The 17,110-nt window shown below is 40.0% G+C and overlaps 1 protein-coding gene across 2 annotated transcripts in view; it reads left to right on the forward strand.

Annotated features, from left to right (window-relative positions):
- The window catches only part of CUL5 (cullin 5), a 96,796-nt gene extending 85,678 nt beyond the window's left edge, over positions 1-11,118 (forward strand). For both annotated transcript variants that reach the window (XM_047876735.1, XM_047876734.1), the window contains 6 exons: positions 875-998; positions 1,559-1,734; positions 2,298-2,459; positions 3,403-3,521; positions 4,137-4,260; positions 8,861-11,118. In XM_047876735.1, coding sequence (XP_047732691.1) covers positions 875-998; positions 1,559-1,734; positions 2,298-2,459; positions 3,403-3,521; positions 4,137-4,260; positions 8,861-9,055 — 900 coding nt within the window. In that variant the 3' untranslated portion in view covers positions 9,056-11,118. The remainder of the gene's footprint in view (positions 1-874; positions 999-1,558; positions 1,735-2,297; positions 2,460-3,402; positions 3,522-4,136; positions 4,261-8,860) is intronic.
- Positions 11,119-17,110: the final 5,992 nt, after the last annotated feature.

Genomic DNA, 17,110 nt, shown 5'->3' on the forward strand with positions numbered 1-17,110 from the left:
ACACTGGAAAAGAGTGAGTTTTGTGACAGATGCATTATATCTCAGGAGAGCCGTTGTGTAAATGAAGGATCGTTTGACTAGCACGTGCTTTCTTGTCGTGTGGCTTAGAACACAGAATGAGCATCATCCATGCGCCTGGGAGAGTTGTCATTGTCTCTGTAGGTTTGGGTCAGCTTCCAGCCTGTTGTTTTTGGGCGCTCAAGGTCGTGAAAGTTTTTGCTGGTGCCACTTCTGCAGCATCTTATCATTATTATTGTTATTATTGTCACTGCTCCTTTTGTTTGTGCTGATAACTTGCCTTCACTAAGTTCCCCTGCCTGTGTATTTAGTCTTCATCATTGGCAAGTATCAACATTACAACTTCAGATCGCTCTTCTAGAATTTCATTTAGGTTCTGTTTATTTTCATTTCCAGCTTTATTTTTATTTCTTTGGTGTGCTTTTATCATCTTCATTGGCCATTGAGCTCACTTGATTATCCATTTTTATAAAATGTCAAGTGGATCTGTCACTGTGCTTTGCTTTCTGTGGGTGAACTGAATAAACAGATGACTAACAGATTTCAAAAGGCGGATGGTGATTGGTCACTGATGAGAAGTAAATTTGTCCATTACTCATATTTAATATACGGTGATAACCGAAAGTTGAGCTGTGTTGTTGGGGGACTGGTGTGATTTAACTATACTGTGGTGACTGATTCATGCACATTGAACTCATGCAGAGAAAGCCTGGCTTACCTGTATTCTCTTGTTTAGTTTTTAAGAATCAAATTCAATAGATATTAGACTGTGAATATTCTAATAAATAAATTTAATTTTATATTAAAGCTTCTATATATTATTGTTCATTATCTCTTTTGTCTTTGCTTTTCGTAGGAAGTTGGTATGCCCGCAGATTATGTAAATAAGCTTGCTAGAATGTTTCAGGACATAAAAGTGTCTGAAGATTTGAACCAAGCTTTTAAGGAAATGCACAAAAATAACAAATTGGCTTTACCAGGTATTATTTTATAATTACATATATTATGTATATAGGCTTTCTTAAAGAGAGTATCTTTGTTTTCCAGTAAATTAGAATTGAACCTTAGTAGTAATAGGTACAAAGATGTTACAAAGTCCACATTCCTTGAAGACATCTGGCAAAACAGAATTTAACAGAATTTAGATTAGTAATCTTTATTTTTATGTATGTATCTATATGTATGTATGTATTATTTTTAATAGCCACTACTCACTTGCCTGAGTTTTACAGGTTTCAGATCCAGTCACATGAAGAGAATAACTTCTTTTTTTTTTTAAGTTTTATTTTTATTTAAATAATCTCCGCACTCAACATGGGGCTCATACTCACGACCCTGAGGTCGAGTCCCATGCCCCCCTGACTGACTGAGTCAGGCAGGCGCCCCTCTAATCCTTTTTTTTTTTTTTAAAGGCACCTTTAAATCTTTAGGGTTTTATTTTTCACCAAAGCTTATCCAGTATGTACATATTTAATTTCTTTTGAATTTTATCCATTTTCAAGATTATTTACTTCATATTTCCTGATATTCCTACTTATAGCTGATTCGGTTAATATAAAAATTCTGAATGCTGGTGCATGGTCAAGAAGCTCTGAGAAAGTCTTTGTCTCCCTTCCTACTGAACTGGAGGATTTGATACCTGAAGTAGAAGAATTCTACAAAAAAAATCATAGTGGTAGAAAATTACATTGGCATCATCTCATGTCAAATGGAATTGTAAGTAGATGGTGTGTTAGTTCAGATATTGGTTTGACTGAAAGTACCAGGACTCCAAGTAAGAGTTGATTAAACAAGATAGATCTTTGTTTCTCTCCCGTGTAAAAGTTTGAACACATGCAGTGGATCTAGCCCAGGAAGTTGTTAGGGACTTAGCTTCTGGTTGTATCACCATGCTTAAGGTATCGCTCTTGTCTGCAGAATCCAGTGTGATGCCCACTGTGGCTGTCTTCCAGCCCAACAGGAAGGGAAAGATGAAAGTATTCCTTACTTTAGAAGCAACTTCTAGAAGTTTCCCCCATCATTTCCACTCACCTCTCATTGGGCAGAACTAGTCACAAGACCGCATTTCGCTCCTTGAAAGCTGGAAGATGAGCCTTTATTCTGGGCGGTCATTAAGGTCTGTTAAAATTGTTACTACTGTGTAGGAAAGGAAAAATATATATTGGAAGACAACTGCCAGTCTTTTCCGTGGATAATCTCATGTAAGGAGAATATTCTAGCAGGGAGGTGGTAATCATCCTGAAGAGATTCTTCCCTTTATATTACTTTCTCTCTTGCAGATAACATTTAAGAATGAAGTAGGGCAATATGATTTGGAGGTAACAACATTTCAGCTGGCTGTGTTGTTTGCATGGAACCAAAGACCCAGAGAGAAAATCAGCTTTGAAAATCTAAAACTTGCAACTGAACTGCCTGACGCTGAGCTTAGAAGGACTTTATGGGTTTGTTTCATGTTTTTTTGTTTTTAAAGTGTATCCAGTTACATAGCAGGAAATATTTGATGGCTTATCATAAATTTATGAATTCATAACAGTCTGCAAATGACCTTTAACCAAGAAAAAAAAAACGCTAATGAGGTGTTAATACATAAATGAGGTATTCATGGTAAAAAAAAAAAAGAAATTGAAAATAAGCAAGTTACCAAGATAATGAAACAGGGGGAAAAAATGGAGAGTTGAGGTGCATGGGTGGTTCAGTCTGTTGAGCACCTGACTCTTGATCTCGGCTCAGGTCATGATTTCATGGTTCATGAGTTTGAGCCCCACGTCGGGCTGCGCTGGCACCATGGAGCCCGCTTGGGATTCCTTCTCTGCCCCTCCCTTACTCATGCTTGCTCGCTCTCTCTCAAAAATAAATAAATAAACTTAAAAAGCGGGGGGGCGGGGTGGAGAGAAAGAGTTGGTATTTAAATCTTACCTGTGAGGAATGTGACCAGAAATTTCATACTAAGAATGTGTTCAAAGATTTTATGACCAAAAATGCAAGAATTAGGAAACTTTGGTCTTTTCAAGGGCTTGTAAAATGTACTCATTAGTCTTCTGCTCATAGCTGCATGTTACCCCTACTCCATAGACCTCTTAGAAGTTCCAGAATAAATAATTGTCTAGAGAGAAATAGCTGGTGTGTCAGTGGCAAGTTGGTTTTGTTGAGCTCGTGTATGACCGATCCCTGCAGTCTCTGTCTTCCTGTGAAGGGATCATTTAGTGCTTCCCTCCTCGTGAGCCACCCCCCTCCTTGTCCTTTCCTCGCCATACGTTCACAGTGTTGGACTGGTCGAGGCACCAGGCAGAAGTTGGTTGTGATTTTGTTAGCCATGTTGGAGAACTGATCTTGGTGTTTCATACTACTTATAGATGGTAATTGTTTTCTCTTTCTTCTTCATAGTCTTTAGTAGCTTTCCCAAAGCTCAAGCGGCAAGTTTTATTGTATGAACCTCAAGTCAACTCACCCAAAGACTTTACAGAAGGCACCCTCTTCTCGGTGAACCAGGAGTTCAGTTTAATGTAAGGCTGATGTTGGTTGATGTAAAATAAAAATGCCTTGTTTGACTTTGGTGTTTCATTGTTAGCAAAATGGTTGTTTTCCTTACGTTACTTTTAAGACATATGTACACTGACATCGCTCCAGGTTTCTGCCATTTAGTTGTTCATTAAACATACTGAGGACTAGAGATGTTCACTTGTTTGCGTGTTTTTCATGAGTACATTTTGGTATCTGATGATACTGCTTTTCATCTTTAAGCATCCATTTGCACTCTAAAGAAGCTCTATTCACACAAATCACTTTTTCTCCTTAACATCCATTTAGATGATAATGCTGAATAACAGCCCATATATTTCCAACTATCTCAGCTCTCTCGTGGCAATGTAAATTACATTAGCTTTGTTATTACAGGGCCTGTTGTCACCCATATTTTATTAACTGAACCTTTGTTGTGTTTGGGGGAAATCCTATGGTTCATTTTAAAGCTATCTGTTTATTATTGGTAACTTTACCTTTGAACAGTTCTAGTATAGTAGTCTTCAGAAAATTTCTATATCTTTTTTCTCAGACATTGTTGCTGTAATATGTTTAAAAGGCTTTCCACTGTAAAATATTTGATTCAATGTTTTTTATAGAAAAAATGCAAAAGTTCAGAAAAGAGGTAAAATCAACTTGATTGGACGCTTGCAGCTCACTACAGAAAGGATGCGAGAAGAGGAGAATGAAGGGATAGTTCAGCTACGAATACTAAGAACCCAGGTTTGTGATGTTAAGACAGAATGTCTACGTTTTGAAAAAAATTGCCATTTTTTTGGTATTTATTTGTTATTTAAATTTCAATGACTACACAGTGCAGTATTGGTTTCAGAAATTTTTCTCTTTTTTTATCTTCAGATGTTTAAAAAAATTTTTAAAGCATGTAGTAGGTATTCCACCTGTAATGAAGAACTAATTTTCACTTTACTGGAACTTAAAAATTGTATTGCTGACCTTATCTCAGCTGCTGCAAGAGATGTCTGTATGTCTTGGTGGCCTCTGGTAGATTTTTTTTGTTTTTTTTTAATGTTTATTATTTTGAGAGAGAGAGAGTGCAAGTGCAGGAGGAGCAGAGAGAGAATCCCAAGCAGGCTCCATGCTTACAGTGCCGAGCCCTACGCAGGGCTCGATCCCACGACTGCAAGGTCACGATCTGAGCCAAAATGACGATCCGGACCCTTAACCAACTGAGCCACCCGGGTGCCATCTCCCCTCCTCCCCTCCCCACCAGTAGATTCTATTTGTTGGGCAAAACCTTGGTTTTAGGTTGTGTCTGCCTTTGACCATGACTGATTAACTGTGTGTCAGCAATAAGTTACAATTCTAGGATTGAAGTATTCAAATTTTTATGTAAGTCTTATAATTTCATTGTAGTGTGAAATGAGGGAATACTTTAAAAAAGTTTTCTTTTAAGTTTTATTTATTTATTTTTAGAACTCTCCACACCAACGTGGGGCTTCACCTCATATCCCCAAGATCTAGAATAGCCCGCAGACTGAGCCAGCAAACATTTTAAAGCTAAGATTGTGATCCTTCTGAACATATGAAGAGTGCCTGTTGCAGACTGATATGTGTCCATTCTAACTTTAGGAGTATTCTTATTACAACCAAGTGATCCCACTTGTACTATTTTTATTGAATATTATTTGAAACTGCTGGCCAATTAAGTAAAAAATGAAAAGAGGGAAGGTGAACATTTTTCATTACTTACACAGCATACAATATGATAAAGTAGCGGAGAGAAAGGAATAAAAGTCGGTTGCTTTTCTGTTTAGCAATAAACATGTAAATTTCAAAAGCTTAAGAGAAAAATGAAACCATAGACCCCATAGGCACTTTTTTAATGAGTCATGTTGACAGCCTGTGTGAAGAGGGTGGCCATCCCTAGGGGGTTCAGAAGGAGATTCGAATAAATAGAAGATGTTGCTCTTTTTTTTTTTTTTTTTTTTTTACTAAAACTTTATATTGAGGTGTAATTTACATATGCTACAATGTACATTTCACAGTTTAGTTGTCGTTGAGTTTGGATAAGTGTATGTACCTGGGGACCATCACCTAAGATACACAGCGTTTGTGTCACTTGCAGCCAGCTCCCCCTCTAACCGGACTCCTGTCCCATTGCCTGGTTTTGCCTTTTTTGGCTCACCATGGAATACCACATTTTTCAGTGACAAGGCTCAGTTACTTAAGGAGTCAATTTTGTCCGTGATAAAAGTTCAGCTAGGGGGTTGTCTGGGTGGCTCAGTCGGTTAAGTATCTGACTTTAGCTCAGGTCATGATCTGGTGGTTCGTGAGCGTGAGCCCCACTTTGGGCTCTCTGTTGTCAGTATGGAGCCTGGAGCCTGCTTTGGATCCTCTTTCCCCCTCTCTGTCCCTCCATGGCTCACACTCTTCTCTCTCAAAAATGAATGGACGTGAGGGGCGCCTGGGTGGCTCAGTTGGTTAAGCGTCTGACTTTGGCTCAGGTTCATGGGTTTAAACCCCACGTCAGGTTCTGCTGACAGCTCAGAACGTGGAGCCTGCTTCAGATTCTGTGTCTCCCTCTCTCTGCCCCTCCCCTGCTTGCACTCTGTCTCTCTCTCCCTCAAAAATAAATAAACGTTAAAAAAAAATGGACAAATTGATTCTCAGTTTTATGACAAAGAATATAAATGAGTGTTTGTGATCCTTAAAAAAGGTAAGAATAAGGTGTTAGTGGAACTTGCCAAGTGTTACAACTTAGTAAAATATCTGCAAAAATAAAACAGTATGACAGGCAGATTAGTTGAGGAAACTAACTCAGAAGTGAACCTACTATGTAAGTATAGATGAACTTTACCATAAAGGAAATAATTTCCATGGGCTGTGAAAGGGAACGGATTATTCAGTAAGAGATTTTAAAATGAGAGTTTTACTTTTGGGGTGAAAAATCTGGATATAGTCCTGGTGTATGGCTAGACCAGGATAAATTCCAGATGGATTTCAGTTGAGCTGTGTGACGGGTTGGCAAGTATAGTCCTTCCATAAGATGTGCAGAGGGGTGCCTGAGTGGCTTGGTCGGTTGAGCGTCCGACCTCAGGTCATGATCTCACAGTTCGTGGGTTCGGGTCCCACATTGGGCTCTGTGCTGACAGCTCAGAGCCTGGATCCTGCTTCCGATTCTGTGTCTCCCACTCTCTCTCTGCCACTCCCCTGTTCACACTCTGTCTCTGTCTGTGTCTCAAAAATAAACAAACATTTAAAAAAAAATTTTTTTTTAATTCAGTTTTTCAGTTTTGTCCGAAACAGATGGGTAATTATGTGCAGTCCCGTAATCCAGGCTGTCCCTGTTGTAATGCTCAGTCTTTCTCATTTCTCCCTGACCCTGCTCTACCCATCCTCGCTCTTTGTTGTTTCCCACATGGCATCGGGATGGACGGAGGGTGAAAGGAGTCCACGTGACCTTGTAGTGACAGTGAAGGGATCGTCACATCATTGTGACAGTGTCCTGGGTTCTTGCTCTTGACATCTGTGGGGTGCTTTACCTGTCACCTGTGGGAGTTTGACTTTCTGTGGCTCTCTGCTGCTGCTGGCTGTCGCACAGGAGCTGGGGCTTCTTTTCCCGGTTGGTAAGGGCCTCCTGGCCCCTTCCCTGCTCTGACTGCCTGCCCTCTGTTCTTAACTGAGCTCTTAAACTCTCTGAGACTCTGCCGCATCTTCGGTGTGGCCCCTTGGCCTGCCCGGCACACTGTCCTGATCAGCTGCTGCTGCGAGATTCCTCTCCCCTGGCCCTGACGGCCCTGCCCCTGCGGGTCTGTTGGCTCTAGACCCTGCCCGCATCGTGTGGGGACTGAGAGGGGTTCCGCAGTGAGCTCTTCGTAGCACATCATGCCGTCTTCGGCAGACAGTAAGTGCAGACCCGGGGCTGGAGCCCCTGTGCGGTTCTCCTTTCCACTTCTCTCACACAGCCTACCTTCCTCTCCTCCACCAGAGCTGGGAGGAGGGCGGACTGGAGACATTTACATTTGTTCCTCCTCCCTGGCTCCTGTGATCTTCATGTGCCTGAAGACTTCCCCTTTTCCCCCTTTCCCTCGGGACCCTTGATGCAAGCCCTGAAGTCCAGAGTCTGGCATCCTGTCGCACTGATAATGGGAGGAGTTCACTCCCTCTCCTAATGACAGGGGAGCGATCCTTAAGTCTCCCTCCATAGGGGACAGCTCCTGGCCACCAAGCCTATTACTGCTTTGCAGCAAAACACCTCTTTGAATGTTAAAAGCAGTTATTACCGGGGCTCCTCGGGGGCTCTATTGGTTACGCATCTGGCTCTTAATTTCAGTTCAGGTCATGATCTCGCGGTTTGTGGGTTCAAACCCTGCATTGGGCTCCAGGCTGACAGCACAGAGCCTGCTTGGGATTCTGTGTCTCCCTTTCTCTCTGCCCCTTCCATGCATATCCTCTCTCTCAAGATAAATAAACTTAAAACATATATATATTTGTGTGTATATACACATATACATATATATGTATATATATATATATGTGTATATATATGCGTGTATATATATATGTGTGTATATATATACACACACACACACCTAATTTTCTGTTTTCACATTTCCTTTTTTAGCAAACTCTAATCTCCACCAAGGTAGATAGATGCCTTTGGTTTGCTAAGGACAGAGATTATCCTGGAAAAGCAAAAGAGAAAAGAACACTTAATCATTTTCTGATTATCTCTGTTATAAGCTTAATAGTAATTAAATCGTCAAGGAAATACTTACCAAATTGACTTAGATGAACAGTGCTTACTCCTGTAAGAAGTCAAAGTAATTGAATCAATAAACTATCTATAGCAAATATAATTTATTAATCTGATAAATATATAAAGAGTAGTAATGTTTGATTTTTAAAAACAGACACCAGCTGGCATTTGCTACTATACAAAGAATTAACTCTGAATATGATGGAAAAGGAGTAAGGGATTTGCTCTTTCTTAGGTGATGGTTAACACCATGCCAGATTACGTACATACTGTGTTCACAAGCAAGATAAATTGTTAACATGTGCATGATGTGGAAAAAAGTATTGGGAGTACTCCAGAACATTCGGTGTGGTTTTCCGCAGAGAGGTTCTAGGTTATTTTGCTTTTCCTCATTTGTCAAAATCTTTATCATCAGATTTACTTTTACAGTGAGTGGAAAGTATTTTTGTTAAGTAAAAGCCGCTGGTCTCAAGACTTATCTGCTAGTGATTGATCATTGGGGTGGATGTTGGAAAGAGGATGAAAGGCATAAAAAAGTCATTTTTTGTTGTTTTACCTAAAATGTAATATATTAATGATTTTTCATTTTTCTTTTTCTTTTAGGAAGCTATCATACAAATAATGAAGATGAGAAAGAAAATTAGCAATGCTCAGCTGCAGACTGAACTAGTAGAAATTTTGAAAAACATGTTTTTGCCACAAAAGAAAATGATAAAAGAGCAAATAGAATGGCTAATAGAGCACAAATACATCAGAAGAGATGAATCCGATATCAACACTTTCATATATATGGCATAATTTTGAATATCATGGACAACATTAGAACCCAAATTGCAGAGTGCTTGGGCAGAAAGTTGTAACAGTTTGTGCTGGAGGAAGGTTTATTTGGACTTTGATTACATAACTATTAAAATCTCTGCCTTACCTGACAAAACAACTATATTTTGCCAGTCACGTTAGTTAGCATGATGGCATCCCTTCATGTTGCACACTCGGTAACAGCATGCTGTTTTGTGGAGAAGCTTGCATTCATGAAGAGCCCATTATGAACTTTTCACAGTAAATTTGATTTATACCCATCGGAAGAAATAGTTGGGAAGGGTGAGGGCGGGGTTCTTAATTGCTTTTTTCCTCTTTTTTTTTCCTCTCTGACAAAAATGTACTTGCACAAGGAAGGATCTTCAGATATTCGTGCACTGAATAATGCTGTTATGTTTTGTTTTTTTTAATGCAATTAAAACTAGAAATAGCACTCTTGGTTTCTTTCGATCAAAAGAGGGAGCTGGTGTACACGACACTGCGGGGTGGGGGGGGACAGATGTAGGTGAGGAGATAAGTATTTAATAGCATCACATTATTTGTTCACGCCCTGCTTCAGTATAATAACTGGATTTAATGGTGACCTGAAAATGATACGAGATTTTTCCAACTTACAAATGTTGGCTTTCTTTTTAAGCAGGAGACTGCTAGTTTAGTTGTTTGTTGTTAAATAAGGAGTTTTAAAATCTGCTATGGCTGGAGAGCTTGTTTTGAAAAAGTAAAGCTTATATTACTTTGTTGTTTCAACCGTTTAAGAAAATGTATGGAGACAGATCATTTAAATTGCAGAGAAAAAAAAATCGCAAAACAAACATATTAAGTGTGTTCAGTAACACACTTAATATTTATCTAATATTTATTATGCCTAATTGATTATATCCAAATTTACTAAAAACAAGGCAGAAATCTCCTCCTGTCCTATTAGTACGGTTACATAACTGATCACTTGATCTGCAGCATAGAAATGTTTTGGAATTTTAAACTCTGATGATAAGGGATTTATAGCCTCAGGTTTCTGGAAAGGAAGACGTTCTGTTTTAAAGAGTAGTGAGTGTCCGTTACCTAGGAGGAATAGCAAAACCACAGCCTAAAGCCTGAAAAGCATAAGCAGATTGTTGCGGTCTTAATATGAGCAGTAAACTTGCCAAATATATGTACATATATATTTATATATTTTAAAAATAAATGTTTTTAAAATGTTCCGAAAGCAACACTTACCTTGTTCCTTTCAGTCAATCCAAAGTAGCAACTGACTGGTTTGCTGGGAACTGAATATCCAGAGTAATGCGGAGCTCGGGATGTGAGGACGCAGGCAACCGAGATGGGACAGACGATTCCCTGTTGGGAAAGAGTGGCTCCCACATGGATTTTTATTCGTTATGCTGCACGTTCCAGGTTTTCTCGCAAATTCGTTTGTATCTTGTTTGATATTAAGTATTATTTTAAACCTATGACTTTGGAAGTAGTAGGAAGCAGAGAGCTGAGCTCCGAGAGGTAGACCGCGGACAGTACTACGCAGAATGCTCTCAGGAGCGTCACAGTGAGTCTGTCCCCCACCCCCCCACCAGAAAGCATCGTGAGCTGTCTGCTGCCGGGATGGAGAGCAAATTTACAACATCTAAGGTGTCGCTGGTGATGTTCACATGCCTGTTCCGAAACTCCTAGAAAATTAGGATTTTGTTTCTAATTTAAAATCTTATGCCCAGCTCTAGGGCAGCACATGTCAGGTATTACACGAAGTGTGTTGGGGAGAATAAACTGAATGAGAGGACGGTGAACAATGGGTACATTTGAAATTTAGAAAATAATTTTGTAATAATTGTGGCCCTTACATTTAATATAACACTCTGAGGAGCATATGTGCTTATCCAGTAGGAGAACGCCCACGGGGGAGAACAGTTGAAGGGGAAATTACAGGCCATTTTTTAAAGTTTAAGATTTGTTGCTTCAAACCATAATTGTTCTTAGAACATTTTTGGAATTTCTCATCTTTTGGTCATTTGAGAGTCATGATGTTTTGATTTATAATGGAAAATTTAGTGCAAAAGTGGGTAACTAAATCCATAGCAAAGTTTTCTATTCAATTTTATACATTTTTAAATAGCGAATTATGTCCTAATTGTATTTTGGGAAATTGAACAGCAGCAAATACTGTAGACTTAGAGTTACCATTTTTTTCTGTTATGTATACAAAATTTAACTACTTTTTGGTGTTTATGAAAACAATTTAGTTGACGAGGTGCCTATACCATTGTTAAGTTTTCTTTAAATATGTCTGGACGGTAGGTTTGCTAATTAACAAAAAAGAATCTGACAAAAAGATTGTGAGGCACTTGCTAGAGGTACAGAATCACAGTTACAATTCTTTATCCAGCCCCTGTTCTCCGATTGCACTTAAAAGTCGTGCTGCCTGAGCAGGGGCGAAACCTGACAGAGTCCAGGGAGAGGAGTCCAGGCCGCCACTGGGGCCTGGGGTGGGGCATTGGAGGCGAGCCAGAGGTTAACTAAGGCAGAACACTCCGTTTCTCGTGGGAAGATGGAGCCTTCTGGCCAGTGTGAACCTTCGTCGTCTCCCGTTGCCGGAGTCCGGGACACGAAGCAAAAGTTACAAAGTAAAAGATAATGCTCATTTTAATGCTTTATCTTTTAATGCTGATATCTCATTTTAATGCTTACAATGAGATAAATATTAGAACATTAGTGTTCCAATGATTTAATGAGGATCTTGAAATAAATTATGAAGTCTTCCAATTTTTACACTTATTGGAGGGGTCCCTGCATTGTCAACCTGTTCATTTAAGTCTCTTACTCTTATTTTGTGCATAAATGTTGAAATTTCCAAAAATGAAATGTTAGCTTCCTTGTTTTTACTTTTTATTGAATTTAATACAAAATATGACCAGAGTAATTAAAAAGTATTTTGCATTCTTTGCAGTAGGATGTCATTAGCCCTGCTCACAGGGCAAATTTTCGAAATTCAATTTGGGTGAAAGATTTGCTAGTTTTCCAGAAAGATTTGCTATCTTAAACTCAAGCTGGTTTTTCTATTTTCATGTAAATGACTGGGATGCTATCTTATAAACTCTTCCAAGGTCATGTTTGTGAAATAAACATTACACGAGAGCTTTCCTGTCATCTACACTATATATGTCGTCTGGAGTGTTGAACAAATTTGCGTTCCTAAGTTGTAATCTATCTTCGTATGGTATATACGATTTTGAATGTGTGCCACTACATACTGAGATGATAATGCTGTACAATTTTAAATGGTAGCAGTTTCTGTATGCAGTAGGCTGAAATATTTTGATGAACTGCTTAATTTTTGGATTTTATTTTTTAAGTTGTATAATTTATTTTCTTGCAAAATAAAAATGTAATATAAAAGCTTTCACCTATCCAGAAAATGTTGATGTTCTACTATTACATAGTTTTTAAGAGTTAAATTTAAATTTGTGTAATAGGTACATTTATGCATTTCATGGTGAATTAGTAAATCTTAGCCTTACAAATCAGAAACACAAAGAGTAACCCACTTCTTGTAGATTTTAAATTTTAGTCCAAAATGAAAGCTCTCATGAATGTACCTGTTTCCATTGATGATAGCGTATGGTTATCAGGCCTGGAAAAGGGAGAAAAATTCAGACCTGAAAGTGATTGACGCATTCCTTCATCAGGTTAGATAGGTCGTATCAGACCCACAAATTGAATTTTTATATCAGATAAAAATGAAAACATATAAAGTGAATTATCTCATGTTTTGCGTTTATTTGAAAATCTATGAGGTATTTAAATTCCAAAGCTAGAGATTAGTAATAAGGTTATGAGGATGGACAGTGTGTTCACAAAGTACCACAGACTGGCTTATAAACCACAGATGTGTTTCTCACACTTCCGGAGGCTTGGAGTCAGTCCCAGATCAAGGTGCCTGCACGGTTGGTTCCAGTGAGGGACCTGTTCCAGGTTGCAGGCTGCAGACTTGTGGTTGTGGCCTCACCTGGAGGACAGAGGGTTGACAGAGCTCCCGGGGTCTCTCTTCTAAGGGTCCTACTCCCCTTCATGAAGGCCCTGCCTCACAAGCTAATCACCTCTCCAAGCAAAGGCCCCACCTCCTAGTATGCCACGCCACTGGGGATTAGGTTTCAAAGTATGAATTTTGGAGAGACACAGACATTAAGTCTATTGTACTTTGTCATGATCCTAAACTCAACTTTGGACTTGAGCAGGGATTGGGGCAGGGCAGGGAGTTGACTTGGAAATGAAAGCAATGAAAAATATGGTGTCGGTAGAAGATTCACCTAAACCTAGAGGCGGGCCCAGAAGCTTGAGTTTCATGGTAACTCTAATTTGGTCAGGCCCCGCCCAGGTCCTGGGAAAGGCTCTAGGAATTTTGCACCAGCCTACCTCACTGCACCTCACGTTACTATACTCTGCAGGTAAGTTTTCTACAAATAGAAGGCTTGTGGCAACCCAGCTTCATTTTCCAATTAGCATTTGCTCACTTTGTGTGTGTGTCCTATTTTGATAATTTTTGTGTATTTGAAAGGTATAATGGTTTCAGGTGCCCCAAACCGCACCCATGTAAGGGTGTGGCAAACTTAATCCATAAATGTTCTGTGTGTTCTGATGACCCACCATCTGGCTGTTTCCCGATCTCTCTCTCCTCCAGCCTCCCTACTCCTGAGACAACAGTACTGAAATTAAGCCAAGTAACTCTCGTTCAAGTGCCAGGAAGAATCACACATCTCTCACTTTGACTCAGAAGCTAGAGATGATTAAGCTCAGTGAGGAGGGCATATTGCAAGCCAAGATGGGCCAAAAGCAGGCTTCTTGCACAGTCAGCAGGTTGTGAATGGAAGGAAAAGTTCTTGAAGGAAATTAAAAGTGCTTCTACTCCAGTGAACACACGAATGATAAAAACCAACCAACCAACCAAAGCACCTCATTGCTGACATGGGGAAAGTTTTAGTGGTCTGGACAGGAGATAAAATCAGCCACACTTCCTTAAGCCAAAGCCTGATATTTAGAGCAGGACCCTAACTCTCTTCAATTCTGTGATGGCCGAGAGAGGTGGGGAAGCTGCATAAGAAAAGTTGGAAGCTCGCAGAGGTTGTTCATGAGGTTTAAAGAAAGAAACCATCTCCGTAACATAAAAGTGCAAGGTCAGGCAGTAAGTGCTGATGTAGAAGCTGCAGCAAGTAATCGAGAATGTCTAGCTAAGAGAAATTAATGAGTGTGGCTACACTTAACAGATCTTCAGTGTGGATGATACAAGCTGCCTACTGGAAGAAGGTGCAATCAGGAACTTCATAGCCGAAGAGGAGAAGTCCATGCCCAAAAGCTTCAATGGACAGGCTGACCCCCGTTAGGGGCCTACGCAGCTGGTGACTTTAGGTTGGAGCCAGTGCTCATTTACCATTCTGAAAATCTTAGCACCCTTCAGAATTATGCCAAATCTCTTCTTCCTATTCCCTATAGATGGAACAACAAAGCCTGGATATGAAAACAGTATGTTACTGGCACAAAAATATACATGTAAATCAATGGAGTGGGACAAAGAGCCCAGAAATAAACCTATGCCTGTACCATCAGTTAGTCTACGACAGGGGAGCCAAAAATATTCAATGAGGAAAGGACAGTCTTCAGTAAGTGATGTTGGGAAAACTGGACCACTTCCTTACACCATACACAAAACTAAATGGATTAAAGATGTGAGACCTGAAACTATAAAACTTGAGATCATATCAAAGTGAAGCAGGGGAAGCCATCAACAAAACAAAAAGGCAGCTACTGAATGGGAGAGAATATTTGCAGATGATATTTCTGATAAGCGGTTAATAACCAAAATACATTAAGAACTCCTACAACTCAACACGAAAAAAAAAATCCAATTTAAATGGCAAATTTGTAATTTCATATAACTTTTCTCAAAAAGAGTTCTCAAAATGTCAAAAGTTGGATCCAGTCCTGCTAAAAATGAGTGCTAAAAGAAACCTGTCTGGCACATAGGTTGTATGAGCCGGGTTTGAAAGTTAACACTCCGTTAAGACACCACAAGTGTCATGCCTCTGAGAAAGAGTAGAGTTTGGGAATATCTTTACAAGGTCCTTTTCCTGTGGCTGCTGACTGTTTACTTTACCTTCTCCATTCTCAGGGGATGACCTTGCTTTGAACAGATCAGAGGAAATGAAGCCTTCAGCCATGAACTTTCATAACTTGCCTTCCTTCCACCTCTAGCTTTATCTCTCATAGTTGCACCTCTTCACCTGCCTGCCTGTCTCAGAGGAAGAGATACCTCACTTCTTAGTCAAGGACAAACTATTTTACTTTCTCGCTAAAACCCATCTTCTGCCTCCCATGTAGTGCTCCAAAAATTCCTATGTTTCCTCTACCTTCCAAACATCCATCTGGTTATTTCGTCCTTAGCCTACAACAGCGGTTGTTAAACATCTGGTCCACGGACCAGCAGTACCATACTTGAAAACTTGGAAGAGTACATCCTTGAGCTCTACCTGAGATCTGCAGAAATCGTCAGGTAGGGCCTAGCATTCTGAATTTCCACACGCCCCCCAGGTAATGCTGATGTAATGCTGATGTTGAGACCCACCGGCACGCAGACATGTGCAAGTGCCCACCATGCTTAAAAATATTCCTCCCCTACTTTGCTCGCACTGCGACCCTATTTTCCTCTTTCCATTGTCTTCTGTCTTAAGAGAGTAATCAGCTGTCTCTCTCTCTCTCTCTGCCACTTAGTACCATTGCCTTGTATCCCCACCAGTCCCCTTAACGAGGTCAGCATTGACCTCCCTGTTGCTTCATCAAAGTTTCAAAGGTTCATCTTCAATCTTCCTCTTACTCGATCTTACAGTATTTCCATCTTTAAAAAAAAATGTTTATATATTTTTGAGAGAGAGAGAGGGAAAGAGAATCTCAAGCAGGCTCCACATTATCAGTGCAGAGCCCAACACGGGGATTGAACTCACAAACTGAGATCATGACCTAGACCAGAATTAAGAGTCAAGAGCTTAAGTGACTGAGCCACCCAGGCACCTCTCCATCTTTTTTTTTTCCTTTAAGTTTTTGTTTAAATTCCAGTTAGGTAACACACAGTGTAATGTTAGTTTCAGGTGTATGATATGCTGATTCAACACTTCTATACATCACCCATTACTCACCACAAGTGCCCTCCTTCATCCCCATCATCTATTTCCCCCACCCCACTCCCACCTCCCCTCTGGTGACCATCAGTGTGTTCTCTGTAGCTGAGTCCATTTCTTGGTTGGCCTCTCTCTTTGCTTTTTCCCCTTTGCTCGTCTGTTTTGTTTCTTAAATTCCACATTCAGCATTGCATCTTTCACAGTCCTAGTTAGTGAATTTATTTCAACCCTTGGTGTCAAAGATACCATTCTCCCTTCAGCTTACACTCACCTCAGGCTCTTTCTCTGCCTGCACACCCCAGAGCTTCCTCTCGATTCTCTCCTCTTGCTGAGCCACATGATCTCCCGGAGTGATTTCATCCAGTACCCTCACTTCCACTGCTAACTGCATGTTAATGCTCCAGTCCGCCTCCAGCCCAGGCTCTCCCTGCCAGGATCAACATGTCTTTCCAGCTCATTCTGGAACATTTTATCATGTATCACAAACTTGCTCTATTTAAGAACTAACTCAGTCTCCCAGGTTAGTAACCTTGATCTAAGTCTCCCCACTTTATTAATTCTACTTGTGTTTTATGCCTAGAATCTGACCTTCGTTTACCTTTACTTCTACTGTGTTTGCTGAATGAGTAAACATTTCGTGCCATGCTTGGAGCATCTGAGGTGGCAGCTGGGTTGTGTCTTGCCCTACATTTTGAAGTAGACTGTGCAAAGTGGTAAGTAGGGATCAGTAAAATTAGATTTGCTCTAAATCTGTGACATTTTTGGATGACTGGCATACCTCCAATTTTTTATCTAATTCATCTTATACCTCATTGTTTGAGGCCTCAGACACCAGAAGATGTGAATCAGGTCATTCTCTGTAGCCTATGGCTGAGGGATC

Source organism: Prionailurus viverrinus, chromosome D1 (assembly GCF_022837055.1).
Source record: "Prionailurus viverrinus isolate Anna chromosome D1, UM_Priviv_1.0, whole genome shotgun sequence".
NCBI classification, from domain to species: domain Eukaryota; kingdom Metazoa; phylum Chordata; class Mammalia; order Carnivora; family Felidae; genus Prionailurus; species Prionailurus viverrinus.